An 18805-nucleotide genomic window follows, 5' to 3' on the forward strand; every position below is an offset into this window, starting at 1 on the left:
AAATAAACAGGCCACATCCCTCCTTCCCAAATGTCCATATCATATATTTACACATCCCATCAATCACACGCCCTTTTGGGAGTGAATAACTTCAGCGTAATTGACTCGACTCAAGTACAACTGGACCGGTTTCGACCTTCAATGGCTCATCAGCAAGGTCAGGCTTGCCTGAATGAATGCTACTTGACTGTCCGATGTTTACAAAGCGAGGGAGTCACACGGCTTCTGCTGCTGCATCGCTGTGTCACTGGCCTCGCCGAAGCCAGTCACGATCAGTGAGGCAATCCGCGTGACCTCACCCCACGCTAAACAACTCCGCCCTGAGGATTGTCTCATTGGTCTCTCCAACCCAGCGACGATGTCAATGATTTTGCAATTGACACTCAAGGCTTGCGACGAGGGATTCCTGGGCGGTCACGCGCCGCGCCCAGCTGCGCCATTACCCCGTCAATCACACTCACTGCCGACATCGCCCGCCGCAATCACAACCACCCCGCGTCCTGGGGGGGGGCGCCCCCCCTCACATTGTATTGGTCGCGAATGTCGAAGAGCCACTGCCTCGGTGTGGCTGCCACGAGAACCGCTCCTGAATCCCCAGCTCGGCCGTGAGCCCCGGTCCCGGACACAGGAGCCGTGACTCGAGATACAGGAGCCGCGCTCGGCTCCATAAAAGATGGTCGCGACCTTCATATCTCTCAGCCCCTTATCAGCGCCTACCTTTTTACAAACCAATTCAGACCTTATTGGTCACCCCGTGCCCTAAGGAGCCGTCCATAAATGGCGTCACACGATTTTTGACGATTTTATACCCCCCCCCCCCCCACTCGTCACACGGCGTCACAAAGAGTCAAACCCCCCTCAAATATGACGTCACAAAGCTCTGCCCCCCCCCCAAACCATATTTCCATTTTGAAAATGAAACATGCTTCAAATCGCTTTAAACTATTGTCATTGTAGTGCGTATTTAATGTGGCGCTGCACTCTGATGTTGTAGGAGCGTTGTTATAACAATTAGTGTTGTTATAACAATTCTGTATTTATTTAAAGTTGCGCATTTTTATGTGACGTCACATTTATCACCCCCCCCCCTCGTCACACATCGTCACAAATGTCTGACCCGCCCCCCCCCCTAGGTGCATGACGTCATTTATGGACGGCCCCCAATCGCAACGTTCATCCTAAAAAGTCCCATCACAAGGGAGAAACACAGACAAATGGACAAAGCGTGTTTTTTGCGCGTATTGAAACGGCTGTACGTCGTATGGACCTGAAAACGCAATTTACCTCTACAAGAATACGGGCAACCCGTATAGGTTGACAGGTATGGGCCGTACGTCCCTTTCACGCGCGTACACCCGCCCCGCCACGTGGTTACACGCGCGGACTCATCCCGCGAGCCTCGCGCCGCGCGCCCCACTTGAGGGCAGCGCGTGGCGGAACATTCCACAACAACGACAGCATTCCTCCTCCACAGACCCGCCCCCAGTATCTAATTCTCTCAGACTCATCTTCAGACTGTTTAATATGCATACAAACACCGCGGCGCGTGAACATAACGGAGAGGCTATTTACCCGGGCACGCCTACAAATAAACCCGAGAGAAAATGCAATGACGTGGGCCACAAAAAGTTGTGTTCCACATCGAAAATATCATGGGGCGGTAAGTCACGACCACGACCGTTTACGGACGAGCGCAACGAGTCCAAAGTTGACTCCCTCGGTCCCTCAGCCCCGCCCGACCGGACACGCGGCCGCGGTGACTGAGCCAACCCGGCCGCCTGCCTCACCCCATCCTCAGTAGCAGAGCCCCCCATCCCCCACAACAGAATGACATCCCTTAGTGACGGCTCTGCCAACACGGCAATGTGATGATGTGATGGTGCTGTATCATAGTTGTACCTGACACGTGTCCCTGTCTGTTCACACACGCGTCCATTTCTCACCCTCACGCTATTTCTCATATTGCCCCACGTGTCACCTCCTGTGCCCCACGTGCCACCTCCTGTGTCCACCTCCTGTGCCCCACGTGTCCACCTCCTGTGCCCCAAGTGTCACCTCCTGTGCCCACGTGTCCACCTCCTGTGCCCACGTGTCACCTCCTGTGTCCCAAGTGTCGCCTCCTGTGCCCCACGTGTCCACCTCCTGTGCCCACGTGTCACCTCCTGTGTCCCAAGTGTCGCCTCCTGTGCCCCACGTGTCCACCTCCTGTGCCCCAAGTGTCCACCTCCTGTGCCCCAAGTGTCCACCTCCTGTGCCCCACGTGTCCACCTCCTGTGCCCACCGGGCGAGCGAGGCCGAGTGGGTGCGGTGATCTGTGGGAGTGGCGCCCAGAACCGCACCCATCAGCGACTCCTCGACGTGACTGCTGTCGATGTGATGACGATGATCTGAGGGTGACGTGATGGTGCGGGGGATGACGTGATGATTATGTTATGATGGTGTGAGGGTGATGTGATTTTAGATATGAAACATTTAGTGTCCGAAGGTGTCTATGTGATGTGAGGGTAATATGCTGATGGTGATTATGGTGATACGATGGTGATGATGGTCATGCGAAGGTAATTCCATGGAATGACTTCACGCAGCTCCGAGTCGTGGTGCGTAGGAGAGCGGGGGGGGGGATTTCCTCTCCGTCTCTCCGCGCTCTCGTTTGGAACAACAGCCCCGCCATCGCTAGGCGTGGTGCCGGCCCCGTGACGGCGCCGTGAGTCACGGCCGCGCGGAGGCTTCGCGCCCAACGCCATCACGAGCACCACGCCCTGTAACTGGAGCCCTGCACCACGCTCTCCCCTCGCTCTCGACTCACTCTCTTCCCTCAAACGCCTCACGTGCACCCTCACACTCCACTCACTCCGTGAACGATAACCACGCTGCCCTCACACTCCCCACACCAGGGCTCAGGGCAAGGCGGCAGCCTCCCTCACGCCCCTCGAGCCACCAACAGTAGCAGCCACTGCGCGTTTCGTTTGTACCAATTCGACTTTAAGTTTGGCCAAATTTGATAATTCCCCGCAAATCACTCAATCGGGATGGATCACAGCAGCAGTAGCAGCAGCATTCATCGGCCCCCTAATGGCAGACTCGGCTTGCAGACCAGGTAGCGAAGTCATCTGGCGGCACACATGGGCAGCTGCTGCCCTTTGAAATGTTCTGAGCTGAGATGCGATGTCGGGCGCTCTATCGACAACAAATCATGGTCGTTGTGATTACACAGCGGGTATCACTACGAGCGCGCGTTCTCACGACAACCCCCCCCCCCCGCTGTGAAGAGAGGGCCCTGGGCGGACCCCCTGCCAGAGCGCTGAGGGGGGGGGGGGTGTAGCCTCAGCTGTCATCGATAGGGAGGGAGGGGGCAAAGGCCTCGGGTGGGGGTATCCCCCCCCCCACGCGAAGATGTTTGAGGGCCATAGAAGCGAGGTGCGTCGGCCCCCCAGCCTGGCGCGTAGCGAGCCCCCCGCCTACACTCGTGGCCAGAAGCCAAATAAACACGCGGACAATTCGCTTCCTTCTTCACGTATTTGTGTGGCCACATAAAACATGCAAGAATGTCTCTACACGTCCCATCAGCCACACGGCCTTCTGACAGTGATTTTTTTTTAAAAGCAGAATTGGTTCAATCCGAGCAATCTGTGTCTCATCAGCAGTCACTGCTTCAAGTATATCCTGACTGCTGATGAGATATTGACGATAAAAACCGGTTTCCAAAGTTTTGTTGTATTAGCCCAATGCTGCTTAAATTGTGCACTCCTCGATTGCCGCGTGACTGATGAGATGTGTACGACATTGATGTATTCTCTATGTGCAAGGAGAGATGTGGCAAGGATGGCGCACTGACATTGTATACTCGCTTTGTGATGCTGCGGTAAAATAAATCCAGCCTCGCTTCCTTCACCTTCATCCCTCACTCTCCCCACACACTCTCTCCTCACTCTCCCCTCACTCTCCTCATCCTCCCACACTCTCCTCACCCTCCCCACACCCTCCCCACACACACACTCCCCTCACTCTCCCCACACTCCCCTCACACTCCCCTCACTCTCCCTACACACTCTCTCCTCACTCTCCCCACACTCCCCTCACCCTCCCCTCACTCTCCCCACACACACTCTCCGCTCACGCTCCCACACTCCCCTCACACTCCCCTCACTCTCCCCACACTCCCCTCACCCTCCCCTCACTCTCCCCACACACACTCTCCCCTCACTCTCCCACACTCCCCTCACACTCGCCTCACTCTCCCCACACTCTCCCACACTCTCCTCACCCTCCCCACACCCTCCCCACACACACACTCCTCTCACTCTCCCCTCACACCCCTCACACTCCCCTCACTCTCCCACACTCTCCCCTCACTTTCCCCACACTCTCCTCACCCTCCCCACACACACTCCCCTCACTCTCCCACCCTCACTCTCCTCACCCTGCCCACACGCACCCATTATTCCCTCACTCACTCCCCTCACTCTCCCCACACTCTCTCCTCACTATCTCCACACACACTCTCTCCACACTCTCACCCTCCCCACACACACTCTCCCCTCACTCTCCCCTCACTCTCCCCACATACACTCCCCTCACTCTCACCCTCCCCCCACACACACTCCCCTCACTCTCCCCACTCTCTCCTCACCCTCCCCACACACACCCATGATCCCCTCACTCCGCTCACTCTCTGTGAGCTAGCGGAGCTGTGGCTGCCCGAAGAGAGGGGCCTCTCAGTGGGGGGGAGTCCTCGTCGGCTGTGTGAGGAGGGGCCAGTGGGGGCGATGGGAGGGAGGGGGTGGGGTGGGCGCATATAACCCGACTCCGCACGCGGAGCTCAGCTCCTCCTGCCACCGCTGCCCCCGTTGCGAAGTGAAGCGAAGAGGCGAAGTTAAGAGGTGAAGTGAAGAGTTGAAGAGGTAAGGCTGCAGCGGCCGCGTCTCTGCCTCGGGGTGGGGAGGGGGGGTCGCGCTCTCGGCTGCTGCTCTCATCGCGGTCTCTGCCGCCGTCTCCCCGTCTCCTCCCGTGGCTCCCGCTGCCTCCCCGTGCGTCTCGCCGTCTCCCCGTTTCCCCTGCTGTCTCCCCGTATCTCCCCAGTGTCTCCTCGCTGTATGTATGTTGAACTTCTTTCGCACCGTACGTAGCCAACTGTGCTAATAGGAGGTGTGGACATCTGGGTGCCGCGGTTGAGGAGTAGTTTGCTTGGGGAATCACGGGGTCCTCTCTCCGTGTCCCTCGCCACGGCCCCACGAGTCACTCTCCGAGTCGTTCCCTCCGAGTCGTTCCCTCCGAGTCCTTCCCTCTCGAAGTGTCGGTTTCTGTGCGTGGCTTGGCTCTGAACTCTATCGGCGCGAAGCCCCGGGGCTCATAAACATTCTCGAGACGGGGTCCCGCCCTTTGCGTGAATTCAGTGCTACCCATAAACTACCCCTATACTACTGCCCCTAACACACCCCTCAACTAACATCACCCCTAAAACCACACCCGATCCCTAAAGCCACACCCTGCCCTTAAACTTAACCCTAAAACCATCGCCTACCCCTAAAACCACACCCTATCCTTAAACGTAACCCTAAAACTACACCCGACCCCAAAAACCACACCCTACCCTTAAACCTAACTCTAAAACCATAGCCTACCCCTAAAACCACACCCTATCCTTAAATTTAACCCTAAAACAACACCCGACCCCTAAAATAACTCCTTACCCCTAAACCAACCCTTAAAACCACGCCCTACCCCTAAACCAACCCATTACACCTACCCTTAAAACCACTCCTTACCCCTAAACCAACCCCTAAAACCACTCTCTACCCCTAAACCTACCTAAAACCACGCCCTACTAAACCTACCCCTAAAGCCACGCTCTACTAAACCTACCCCTAAAACCACGCCCTACTAAACCTACTCCTAAAACCACTCCCTACCCCTAAACCTACCCCTAAAACCACGCCCTACTAAACCTACCCCTAAAACCACGCCCTACTAAACCTACCCCTAAACCAACCCCTACAGCCCGCCCGCCTTACCCCTCAACCTACCGCTAAAGCCGCCACCCTTCCCCGAACCCGACCGCGGGAGGGATTTGCCGATCCCAGCCACGAACTCCGAAGCGCGGATCGGGCGTCGCTCAGAGCGCGGTGCCCGCGGAGCCGCGACGCTCCACCGCCCCACCGCTCAGTTTCACGGCGCATCACAAACCACTCCGTCACCCCCCCCCTGCCCACTCGCTGCTGTCACCAAAATAACACCGCGTCCCAAGCCCCGGCAACCCGCACCGCACCCGCCAGAGCGAGATCACGCGTGGGCGACTCATGACGGCTAAGAGGGGAGATCGGCCCATGTCTGTATATCCCTGTGTCTCTGTCTTTCTGTTTGCCTGTGTGTCGGAATCCCTCTGTCTGTGTATCCCTGCATCTCTGTGTACCCCTGCGTCTCTGTGCTCCTGTGTCTCTCTACCAATGTGTCTCTGTCTGTGTCCCTGTGTCTCTGTACCACTGTGTCTCTGTACCACCGTGTCTCTGTTTGTGTCCCTGAGTCCCTGTGTCTCTGTACCACCGTGTCTCTGTCTGTGTCCCTGGTAGAGTTTAGCGGTCTTGGGCTGGGCCTAACTCCAGTGTGAGTTACAAAGGACTGCATTATTTTGGGACACAGCCCATGATACCGAGTCTTCCCGCCCTGGTAGCAATAATGGTTGTGATGTTGGTTATGATGATTGTTGTGATGATGATGGTTGTGATGATGATTGTGATGATGGTTATGATGATTGTTGTGATGATGATGATGATGGTTGTGATGATGGTTATGATTATTGTTGTGATGATGATTGTGATGATGGTTGTGATGATGATGATGGTTGTGATGATGGTTATGATTATTGCTGTGATGATGGTTGTGATGATGGTTATGATGATTGTTGTGATGATGTTGGTTGTGATGATGGTTAGGATGATGGTTGTGATGATAATGGTTGTGATGATGGTTATGATGATGGTTGTGATGATGGTTGGGATGATGATAATTGTGATGATGGTTATGATGATTGTTGTGATGATTGGTGTGATGATGGTTGTGATGATGGTTATGATGATCGTTGTGATGATGATCGTTGTGATGATGGTTATGATGATGGTTATGATGATCTTTGTGATGATGATGGTTGTGATGATGGTTATGATGATGGTTGTGATGATGGTTGGGATGATGATAATTGTGATGATGGTTATGATGATTGTTGTGATGATGGTTGTGATGATGGTTATTATGAACTTTGTGATGATGATGGTTATGATGATGGTTATGATGATTGTTGTGATGATGATTGTTGTGATGATGATGGTTGTGATGATGGTTGGGATGATCGTTGTGATGATGGTTGTGATGATGGTTATGATGATTGTTGTGATGATGGTTGTGATGATGGTTATGATGATCGTTGTGATGATGATGGTTGTGATGATGGTTATGATGATGGTTGTGATGATGGTTGGGATGATGATTATTGTGATGATGGTTATGATGATTGTTGTGATGATGGTTGTGATGATGGTTATGATGATCTTTGTGATGATGATGGTTGTGATGATGGTTATGATGATTGTTGTGATGATGATTGTTGTGATGATGATGGTTGTGATTATGGTTGGGATGATCGTTGGGATGATGATGGTTGTGATGATGGTTATGATGATTGTTGTGATAATGGTTGTGATGATGGTTATGATGATCGTTGTGATGATGGTTATGATTATTGTTGTGATGATGGTTGTGATGATGGTTATGATGATTGTTGTGATGATGATGGTTGTGATGATGGTTGTGATGATGGTTGTGATGATGGTTGTTATGATGATGATGATGATGGTTGCACGTGCGCAGCGTATCATCCAGGGAGCGTTACCTCTACGCCATGAAGCTCCTCCTGCTCGCCATCGCCATCATCCATGTGGCGGCGCTGGTCCTGCTCTTCATCGCCACCATAGACAACGTGAGTGCCTCCGCGGTCCGGCGTGTCACCCTTCGCATAACGAGGCGAGAACTCAAGTGGCCAGTGAGGCTCCATCGCAAGCGTAGTCAACCTGGGTCACCAACATAACAGCAAAAACATACAAACATAATACAGCAGTGACGCGAATAGCACTCGGAGCATAAACATAACAAATAGCAACGGCAGCAGAGACAACTACGTTACAAAATAAATATAAAAGTGCACAAACAGAACGAAGATTACATGCATTTTCCAGTAGAGAGAGTCGGCTCGGACAAATGACTTGAAACCCATGCGCAGTGAAATGAGGCGACAGGAACATCAACTCGGAGTCAGGGTGATCACTGCACTATCAGGGGTCCACGGGAGCTGAGTAACACAGTGAGGGTGCACGGGAGCTGAGTAACACAGTGGGAGCTGAGTAACACAGTGAGAGCTGAGTAACACAGTGGGAGCTGAGTAACACAGTGAGAGCTGAGTAACACAGTGGGAGCTGAGTAACACAGTGAGGGTGCACGGGAGCTGAGTAACACAGTGGGAGCTGAGTAACACAGTGAGAGCTGAGTAACACAGTGGGAGCTGAGTAACACAGTGAGGGCTGAGTAACACAGTGGGAGCTGAGTAACACAGTGGGAGCTGAGTAACACAGTGAGGGCTGAGTAACACAGTGGGAGCTGAGTAACACAGCGGGAGCTGAGTAACACAGTGAGAGCTGAGTAACACAGCGGGAGCTGAGTAACACAGCGGGAGCTGAGTAACACAGTGGGAGCTGAGTAACACAGTGAGAGCTGAGTAACACAGTGGGAGCTGAGTAACACAGTGAGGGCTGAGTAACACAGTGGGAGCTGAGTAACACAGTGGAAGCTGAGTAACACAGTGAGAGCTGAGTAACACAGCGGGAGCTGAGTAACACAGCGGGAGCTGAGTAACACAGTGGGAGCTAAGTAACACAGTGAGAGCTGAGTAACACAGTGAGGGCTGAGTAACACAGTGAGGGCTGAGTAACACAGTGAGAGCTGAGTAACACAGTGAGAGCTGAGTAACACAGTGAGAGCTGAGTAACACAGCGGGAGCTGAGTAACACAGTGGGGGTCCATGGGAGCTGAGTAACACAGTGGGAGCTGAGTAACACAGTGGGGGCTGAGTAACACAGCGGGAGCTGAGTAACACAGTGGGGGTCCATGGGAGCTGAGTAACACAGTGGGGGCTGAGTAACACAGTGAGGGCTGAGTAACACAGCGGGAGCTGAGTAACACAGTGGGGGCTGAGTAACACAGCGGGAGCTGAGTAACACAGTGAGAGCTGAGTAACACAGTGAGAGCTGAGTAACACAGTGGGGGCTGAGTAACACAGCGGGAGCTGAGTAACACAGTGAGAGCTGAGTAACACAGCGGGAGCTGAGTAACACAGCGGGAGCTGAGTAACACAGTGAGAGCTGAGTAACACAGTGGGGGTCCATGGGAGCTGAGTAACACAGTGGGAGCTGAGTAACACAGTGAGAGCTGAGTAACACAGTGGGAGCTGAGTAACACAGTGAGCGCTGAGTAACACAGCGGGAGCTGAGTAACACAGTGAGGGCTGAGTAACACAGTGAGAGCTGAGTAACACAGTGGGAGCTGAGTAACACAGTGAGAGCTGAGTAACACAGTGGGGGTCCATGGGAGCTGAGTAACACAGTGGGAGCTGAGTAACACAGTGGGAGTTGAGTAACACAGCGGGAGCTGAGTAACACAGTGGGGGTCCATGGGATCTGAGTAACACAGTGAGGGCTGCGTAACACAGTGAGAGCTGAGTAACACAGTGGGAGCTGAGTAACACAGTGGGAGCTGAGTAACACAGTGGGAGCTGAGTAACACAGTGAGGGCTGAGTAACATAGTGAGGGCTGAGTAACACAGCGGGAGCTGAGTAACACAGTAGTGGTCCATGGGAGCTGAGTAACACAGCGGGAGCTGAGTAACACAGCGGGAGCTGAGTAACACAGCGGGAGCTGAGTAACACAGTGGGGGTCCATGGGAGCTGAGTAACACAGTGGGAGCTGAGTAACACAGTGAGAGCTGAGTAACACAGTGAGAGCTGAGTAACACAGTGGGAGCTGAGTAACACAGTGAGAGCTGAGTAACACAGTGGGAGCTGAGTAACACAGTGGGAGCTGAGTAACACAGTGAGAGCTGAGTAACACAGTGGGGGCTGAGTAACACAGTGAGGGCTGAGTAACACAGCGGGAGCTGAGTAACACAGTGGGGGTCCATGGGAGCTGAGTAACACAGTGGGGGCTGAGTAACACAGTGAGGGCTGAGTAACACAGCGGGAGCTGAGTAACACAGCGGGAGCTGAGTAACACAGTGAGAGCTGAGTAACACAGTGAGAGCTGAGTAACACAGTGGGGGCTGAGTAACACAGCGGGAGCTGAGTAACACAGCGGGAGCTGAGTAACACAGTGAGAGCTGAGTAACACAGTGAGAGCTGAGTAACACAGTGGGGGTCCATGGGAGCTGAGTAACACAGTGAGAGCTGAGTAACACAGTGAGCGCCGAGTAACACAGCGGGAGCTGAGTAACACAGTGAGGGCTGAGTAACACAGTGAGAGCTGAGTAACACAGTGGGAGCTGAGTAACACAGTGAGCGCTGAGTAACACAGCGGGAGCTGAGTAACACAGTGAGGGCTGAGTAACACAGTGAGCGCTGAGTAACACAGTGGGAGTTGAGTAACACAGTGGTAGTTGAGTAACACAGTGGGAGTTGAGTAACACAGTGGGGGTCCATGGGATCTGAGTAACACAGTGAGGGCTGCGTAACACAGTGAGAGCTGAGTAACACAGTGGGAGCTGAGTAACACAGCGGGAGCTGAGTAACACAGCGGGAGCTGAGTAACACAGTGAGAGCTGAGTAACACAGTGGGGGTCCATGGGAGCTGAGTAACACAGTGGGAGCTGAGTAACACAGTGAGAGCTGAGTAACACAGTGGGAGCTGAGTAACACAGTGAGCGCTGAGTAACACAGCGGGAGCTGAGTAACACAGTGAGGGCTGAGTAACACAGTGAGAGCTGAGTAACACAGTGGGAGCTGAGTAACACAGTGAGAGCTGAGTAACACAGTGGGGGTCCATGGGAGCTGAGTAACACAGTGGGAGCTGAGTAACACAGTGGGAGTTGAGTAACACAGCGGGAGCTGAGTAACACAGTGGGGGTCCATGGGATCTGAGTAACACAGTGAGGGCTGCGTAACACAGTGAGAGCTGAGTAACACAGTGGGAGCTGAGTAACACAGTGGGAGCTGAGTAACACAGTGGGAGCTGAGTAACACAGTGAGGGCTGAGTAACATAGTGAGGGCTGAGTAACACAGCGGGAGCTGAGTAACACAGTAGGGGTCCATGGGAGCTGAGTAACACAGCGGGAGCTGAGTAACACAGCGGGAGCTGAGTAACACAGCGGGAGCTGAGTAACACAGTGGGGGTCCATGGGAGCTGAGTAACACAGTGGGAGCTGAGTAACACAGTGAGGGCTGAGTAACACAGCGGGAGCTGAGTAACACAGTGGGGGTCCATGAGAGCTGAGTAACACAGTGGGGGCTGAGTAACACAGTGAGGGCTGAGTAACACAGCGGGAGCTGAGTAACACAGTGTGGGTCCATGGGAGCTGAGTAACACAGTGGGGGCTGAGTAACACAGTGAGGGCTGAGTAACACAGCGGGAGCTGAGTAACACAGCGGGAGCTGAGTAACACAGCGGGAGCTGAGTAACACAGTGAGAGCTGAGTAACACAGTGAGAGCTGAGTAACACAGCGGGAGCTGAGTAACACAGCGGGAGCTGAGTAACACAGTGAGAGCTGAGTAACACAGTGAGAGCTGAGTAACACAGTGGGGGTCCATGGGAGCTGAGTAACACAGTGAGAGCTGAGTAACACAGTGAGCGCTGAGTAACACAGCGGGAGCTGAGTAACACAGTGAGGGCTGAGTAACACAGTGAGCGCTGAGTAACACAGTGGGAGTTGAGTAACACAGTGGGAGTTGAGTAACACAGTGGGAGTTGAGTAACACAGTGGGAGTTGAGTAACACAGCGGGAGCTGAGTAACACAGTGGGGGTCCATGGGATCTGAGTAACACAGTGAGGGCTGCGTAACACAGTGAGAGCTGAGTAACACAGTGGGAGCTGAGTAACACAGTGGGAGCTGAGTAACACAGTGGGAGCTGAGTAACACAGTGGGAGTTGAGTAACACAGTGGTAGTTGAGTAACACAGTGGGAGTTGAGTAACACAGTGGGGGTCCATGGGATCTGAGTAACACAGTGAGGGCTGCGTAACACAGTGAGAGCTGAGTAACACAGTGGGAGCTGAGTAACACAGCGGGAGCTGAGTAACACAGCGGGAGCTGAGTAACACAGTGAGAGCTGAGTAACACAGTGGGGGTCCATGGGAGCTGAGTAACACAGTGGGAGCTGAGTAACACAGTGAGAGCTGAGTAACACAGTGGGAGCTGAGTAACACAGTGAGCGCTGAGTAACACAGCGGGAGCTGAGTAACACAGTGAGGGCTGAGTAACACAGTGAGAGCTGAGTAACACAGTGGGAGCTGAGTAACACAGTGAGAGCTGAGTAACACAGTGGGGGTCCATGGGAGCTGAGTAACACAGTGGGAGCTGAGTAACACAGTGGGAGTTGAGTAACACAGCGGGAGCTGAGTAACACAGTGGGGGTCCATGGGATCTGAGTAACACAGTGAGGGCTGCGTAACACAGTGAGAGCTGAGTAACACAGTGGGAGCTGAGTAACACAGTGGGAGCTGAGTAACACAGTGGGAGCTGAGTAACACAGTGAGGGCTGAGTAACATAGTGAGGGCTGAGTAACACAGCGGGAGCTGAGTAACACAGTAGGGGTCCATGGGAGCTGAGTAACACAGCGGGAGCTGAGTAACACAGCGGGAGCTGAGTAACACAGCGGGAGCTGAGTAACACAGTGGGGGTCCATGGGAGCTGAGTAACACAGTGGGAGCTGAGTAACACAGTGAGGGCTGAGTAACACAGCGGGAGCTGAGTAACACAGTGGGGGTCCATGAGAGCTGAGTAACACAGTGGGGGCTGAGTAACACAGTGAGGGCTGAGTAACACAGCGGGAGCTGAGTAACACAGTGTGGGTCCATGGGAGCTGAGTAACACAGTGGGGGCTGAGTAACACAGTGAGGGCTGAGTAACACAGCGGGAGCTGAGTAACACAGCGGGAGCTGAGTAACACAGCGGGAGCTGAGTAACACAGTGAGAGCTGAGTAACACAGTGAGAGCTGAGTAACACAGCGGGAGCTGAGTAACACAGCGGGAGCTGAGTAACACAGTGAGAGCTGAGTAACACAGTGAGAGCTGAGTAACACAGTGGGGGTCCATGGGAGCTGAGTAACACAGTGAGAGCTGAGTAACACAGTGAGCGCTGAGTAACACAGCGGGAGCTGAGTAACACAGTGAGGGCTGAGTAACACAGTGAGCGCTGAGTAACACAGTGGGAGTTGAGTAACACAGTGGGAGTTGAGTAACACAGTGGGAGTTGAGTAACACAGTGGGAGTTGAGTAACACAGCGGGAGCTGAGTAACACAGTGGGGGTCCATGGGATCTGAGTAACACAGTGAGGGCTGCGTAACACAGTGAGAGCTGAGTAACACAGTGGGAGCTGAGTAACACAGTGGGAGCTGAGTAACACAGTGGGAGCTGAGTAACACAGTGAGGGCTGAGTAACACAGTGAGGGCTGAGTAACACAGCGGGAGCTGAGTAACACAGTAGGGGTCCATGGGAGCTGAGTAACACAGCGGGAGCTGAGTAACACAGCCGGAGCTGAGTAACACAGCGGGAGCTGAGTAACACAGTGGGGGTCCATGGGAGCTGAGTAACACAGTGGGAGCTGAGTAACACAGTGAGAGCTGAGTAACACAGTGGGGGCTGAGTAACACAGTGAGGGCTGAGTAACACAGCGGGAGCTGAGTAACACAGTGGGGGTCCATGGGAGCTGAGTAACACAGTGGGGGCTGAGTAACACAGTGAGGGCTGAGTAACACAGCGGGAGCTGAGTAACACAGCGGGAGCTGAGTAACACAGCGGGAGCTGAGTAACACAGTGAGAGCTGAGTAACACAGTGAGAGCTGAGTAACACAGTGGGGGCTGAGTAACACAGCGGGAGCTGAGTAACACAGCGGGAGCTGAGTAACACAGCGGGAGCTGAGTAACACAGTGGGGGTCCATGGGAGCTGAGTAACACAGTGGGAGCTGAGTAACACAGTGAGAGCTGAGTAACACAGTGGGGGCTGAGTAACACAGTGAGGGCTGAGTAACACAGCGGGAGCTGAGTAACACAGTAGGGGTCCATGGGAGCTGAGTAACACAGCGGGAGCTGAGTAACACAGCGGGAGCTGAGTAACACAGTGAGAGCTGAGTAACACAGTGAGAGCTGAGTAACACAGTGGGGGTCCATGGGAGCTGAGTAACACAGTGAGAGCTGAGTAACACAGTGAGAGCTGAGTAACACAGTGGGAGCTGAGTAACACAGTGAGAGCTGAGTAACTAAGTGAGAGCTGAGTAACACAGCGGGAGCTGAGTAACACAGTGAGGGCTGAGAAACACAGTGAGAGCTGAGTAACACAGTGGGGGTCCATGGGAGCTGAGTAACACAGTGGGAGCTGAGTAACACAGTGGGGGTCCATGGGAGCTGAGTAACACAGTGAGGGCTGAGTAACACAGTGGGGGTCCATGGGAGCTGAGTAACACAGTGGGAGCTGAGTAACACAGTGGGGGTCCATGGGAGCTGAGTAACACAGTGGGAGCTGAGTAACACAGTGGGAGCTGAGTAACACAGTGAGGGCTGAGTAACACAGCGGGAGCTGAGTAACACAGTGGGAGCTGAGTAACACAGTGGGGGTCCATGGGAGCTGAGTAACACAGTGGGAGCTGAGTAACACAGTGGGAGCTGAGTAACACAGTGAGGGCTGAGTAACACAGCGGGAGCTGAGTAACACAGCGGGAGCTGAGTAACACAGCGGGGGTTCTGCGTGCTGTGCGGATTCACGCTGGGTGGGTGGGGGGCTCTAGAAATCTGTCCACGCTCATCGTGGTCGCTCGTGACGAGGTCTCTGCACTGGGTGACGCTCCTGACTTGTGCTGCTAACACCTGCGTTCCACTCGCGGTGGCATGTGGTGCGACTGGAGCGGTGTGGCTGACAACGTGGTGTGTCGTGGTGTGGCATGCAGGCCTGGTGGTACAACAGCAATGTTCAGAACGCCACGAGCCAGAGTGTGGACTTGTGGAAGAAGTGCAACTACGTTGACAACCAATGGATCTGCGGATCGAACGGGCACGATGTCCCTCTCTCAGGTGACTCACGCTCTCAGCGAGGGTCGGTCTACATGGGCCTGAAGCCCCCCCCCCCCCCCCCCCACGGGCCTGGGGGGTCCCCTTGACCCACCAGGGCCGCGCCCAACCACCTTTCTGGAGGCCTCTTGGGTTCGCTGTTTGTTGCAGAGGTTTTTGGTTCGAATCCTGCAACTCTCCCTTGTTATAACTGCGATGGGTGTTTAGTATGATTCACGCACAGCAGACCTAAAAGATCACATTACGTCATTCAAAATGAGTAGGCGATGTGTGATTGCGTTATGATCCAAATTTGCCAATTCAAATAAAGAAACCACTCAATTGTGATTGTACAAAGCAACATCGCCCCCTCCTGCGACACGACGGTAGATTGCGCCTGTGGAACATCAATACCAAAAGGCGTGATGCTCGCCTTTTGGAATTGACGCATATACTAAATCCTCGCACGATTTTATCCGTTCAAACTATGGTCATAGGCTCATAGCCAAGGCTCGCGCTGCCCCCTTGTGGCGGTTGGAGGCTAGAATCAGACCCCTTGGCCGAGCCATTCCTTCCCCGGTGCGTGTGATCTCCATTGCCCCCCGGGGGCTCATATGCCTTGAGCGATCGTCAAACTTTGCCCAGGGATGCCACTGCCCTGAGCCCCTGCTATGGCCATCGCTCGCAGAGATACCGACACGTGATGGCACCACAAGATCCCGGGTTTGGAATCACTGGAGTGAAATTACAAAAACATTAACACATTCTGTGTAAATAATAACACTGTGTGGTCTTCCAAGGAAACATCTAATAGGCGACATTTCGGGCAATGCCCTTGCTGACAGGACGTAATGTGTGTGTATATGTTTATCGGTGAGTACAGTGAGTGTAGATTTGTGATACTGGGCGATCCATCTATAGACGCGCCACTGATTCCTAGTGATGCTCAGGCGATGGCTTGGTCTCAGACGCACGAGAGTACTGCCATGGGTAACGCGTGTGCTCGGATCGGTGGCAGGAGTGATCTTGTGTGCGGCGTGAGAGGGTGTATGTGTCTGTGTGCTACCCCCTAGCAGCCCTTGCCCCAACAGTCTATTGAGGCTGCATGAGGGATCTGTATCTCTGTATGTGTCTCTGCGTCTCTCTGTATGTATGGAGATGTATGTATGGAGATGCCGATGTTTGTGACAAAATAAACAAGAAGACACTTCACCTCCTTCCCATATCTGTCCCTTCGCATAAAAAATAAAAGTTGTTTTACACATCCCATCAGCTAAACGACCTTCTTGGAGTCAATCTTATCAGTAGCATTGGTTCAATGCAAGCAGAACTCTGGATCGGTTTCAACATTTAGTGTCTCATCAGCAGAGTCTGGCTCACTTGAACCAATGCTGGGCAAAGATCCTCGTCATTAGATATGGGTCCCAGTTCAATGTGGTGCGAGATACAACCCCCAGCACGAGATGACAGTGATGTTTGTGCCTGTCCCCACCGCAGACTGGATACAGGCCGTGCAGGCCTTCATGATCTTGTCCGTGATCTTCTGCTCCGCGTCGCTCATCATCTTCACGGCGCAGCTCTTCCGCCTCGAGAAGGGTGGCATGTTCCACTTCACGGGGGCTTTCCAGCTGCTCGCCTGTGCGTAACCGCACTGCACGTAACCACACCACACATAGCCCTCAAGCGCTCCCTGCACGACACGTCACTGCACTGTATTGCACCGTATCGTTAACGAGCGTGCAGTTCCCCTCGCTAACCACTCCCCGCTCTCCGCGCCGCTCGCAGGTTTGTGCGTGATGGTGGCCGCCTCGATGTACGCGGCGCAGTTCAACTACACCACCAGCGGCGGGTACGGCTACTGCTTCATTCTCGCCTGGATCGCGTTCCCGCTCACGCTCATCAGCGGCGTCCTCTACTGCATCCTGCGCAAGAAGTGATGGCCCCCACCCCCTCGCCCAGCATGGGCGCAGGGCACGGCGCCCCCCTCCGCACGGCAGCTCCTCATCCCGATCCACGGGGCCCACACAGCCCACACGGCTCTCGGGGCCCACACATAGGAACGCCACTCTCACCCTGGAAATCAGATTTAAAAATCACGGGGGGATTTTATAATAGACGGAAAATTGTCTGGAATGTTATTTGCTCGTCGGGTTTTGGTAAGGTAGCATAGATGTTGAATTGTAACACCCGCAGCCCTGTAGCTTTTACAACGTGTACTCATCTTGCCCCCTCCCCACCTCGTCCCCCGTAATCGGCATGCCCTCTCCCCAACCCCGTAATCATCATGCCCCCCCCCCCCGGTAGTGATGGTGCCTGTGCCCATGTGCCTTCGCCTCGTGTCCCACTTCCCAGTCGCCACGTGCCGCGTCCGATTGCTGTGACGTGGCCACTTCTCATGGCGAGTGGCAGCCGCTCCACGACACGGCGAGGGACGCGGGCTGTGTTCAGCAGAACGCACTACGCGTGACTCTCGCTCCAGCCGTACATATGCGGGGATTCACCTCCACATATCTGTGTCTCTGCACATAAATACAATTATATTTTGTACACATCAACCATACACGGTCTTCTGGGAGTGCATCATTTCAGCAGCACTGGTTTACAACAAGCAAGAACTCTGGACCGGTTTCGACATGCAGTGTCTCATCAGCAGAGTCCGGCTTTGCTTGAACCAATGCTGGTGAACTGCCAGATGCTTAGAGGCAAGGACCCTGTCTGTTCGATATAGAATTGCAAAACTATATCAATCACAGCGAACAATCAGGATGCGCGTGTTAACAGGTGGCGTGCGTTGCGCGTGTAAGGAGGGAGGGTGGAATGGTATTTTGTATAAAACATATAACTTGCCTCACTCTTGTCCTGGCTCTCTGATGTCCATCTTCTCCTGGAAACCACGCAGCCACCTCATGAGCCTGGCTCGTGCTTGGTAGTGCATTGCACGGGAATGGAAGTGTAGAATCACGTTGTTTGGGCCACCATTGTTTCTAAGGTCGCCACCAGTCCTAAAATCAGCGTCTGTTGTGGTCGGATGGCACGGATAGATTTTACCGAGATCTGGTTCTGGTGACCGTGTTGAACTCTGTCGCAGGAGATTGCACGGCAGTGTCGATACACCTCGGCCAACGGAGACATCAGGCCGGGTTTGCGCTGTAGAGACGGTGGCGAGCCGAGCTCTGGGCGCGTGGCTGTTGCAAAGCCCAGGGAAGGAGGGAGGGAGGCTGGGTTCAAACCCTGGCACTGGACACACATTCTTTCGGGCCGGTGGACGCGGCCGAACTCTGACACAGCAAGTCACCCTGTAGCTTACAGGAATGGGACGACTCTTCGATTAAAATCGATCGTGAGGCTCTCATTGAATGTACCCGATTGTCCTCGTGATTCTTGCAGACTCGGACACGTCCATGCAATCGACACAGTCACAGATTGTACAGCTCACAGCCTCACAGCGCATTACTGCAGCTCCAAGGAAATGCCGTACTGGACTTGCAATCCAGAAGTCGCCGATCCGAT

General features: G+C 53.8%; 1 protein-coding gene across 1 annotated transcript; it reads left to right on the forward strand.

The window, feature by feature from the left end:
• The first annotated feature begins 4747 nt into the window (after window positions 1-4747).
• Window positions 4748-18142, forward strand: LOC133340319 (peripheral myelin protein 22-like). Its single transcript, XM_061548490.1, has 5 exons — window positions 4748-4901; window positions 7861-7969; window positions 15196-15319; window positions 16793-16933; window positions 17081-18142. The coding sequence occupies exons 2-5, from the start codon at window positions 7892-7894 to the stop codon at window positions 17230-17232; spliced, it is 495 nt and encodes a 164-aa protein (XP_061404474.1). The 5' UTR covers window positions 4748-4901; window positions 7861-7891; the 3' UTR covers window positions 17233-18142.
• Window positions 18143-18805: the final 663 nt, after the last annotated feature.

The sequence above is a fragment of the Lethenteron reissneri genome, chromosome 1 (assembly GCF_015708825.2).
Source record: "Lethenteron reissneri isolate LAM-NWPU_2019-01 chromosome 1, ASM1570882v1, whole genome shotgun sequence".
NCBI lineage: Eukaryota > Metazoa > Chordata > Hyperoartia > Petromyzontiformes > Petromyzontidae > Lethenteron > Lethenteron reissneri.

Bases quoted from the DNA above. Each gene is read 5' to 3' on its own strand.
- LOC133340319 (XM_061548490.1), top strand. From the start codon at position 7,892: ATGAAGCTCCTCCTGCTCGCCATCGCCATCATCCATGTGGCGGCGCTG. The intron at 15,320-16,792 runs GTGACTCACGCT...TCCCCACCGCAG, and splicing joins GCACGATGTCCCTCTCTCAG to ACTGGATACAGGCCGTGCAG. The intron at 16,934-17,080 runs GTGCGTAACCGC...CGCCGCTCGCAG, and splicing joins GGCTTTCCAGCTGCTCGCCT to GTTTGTGCGTGATGGTGGCC.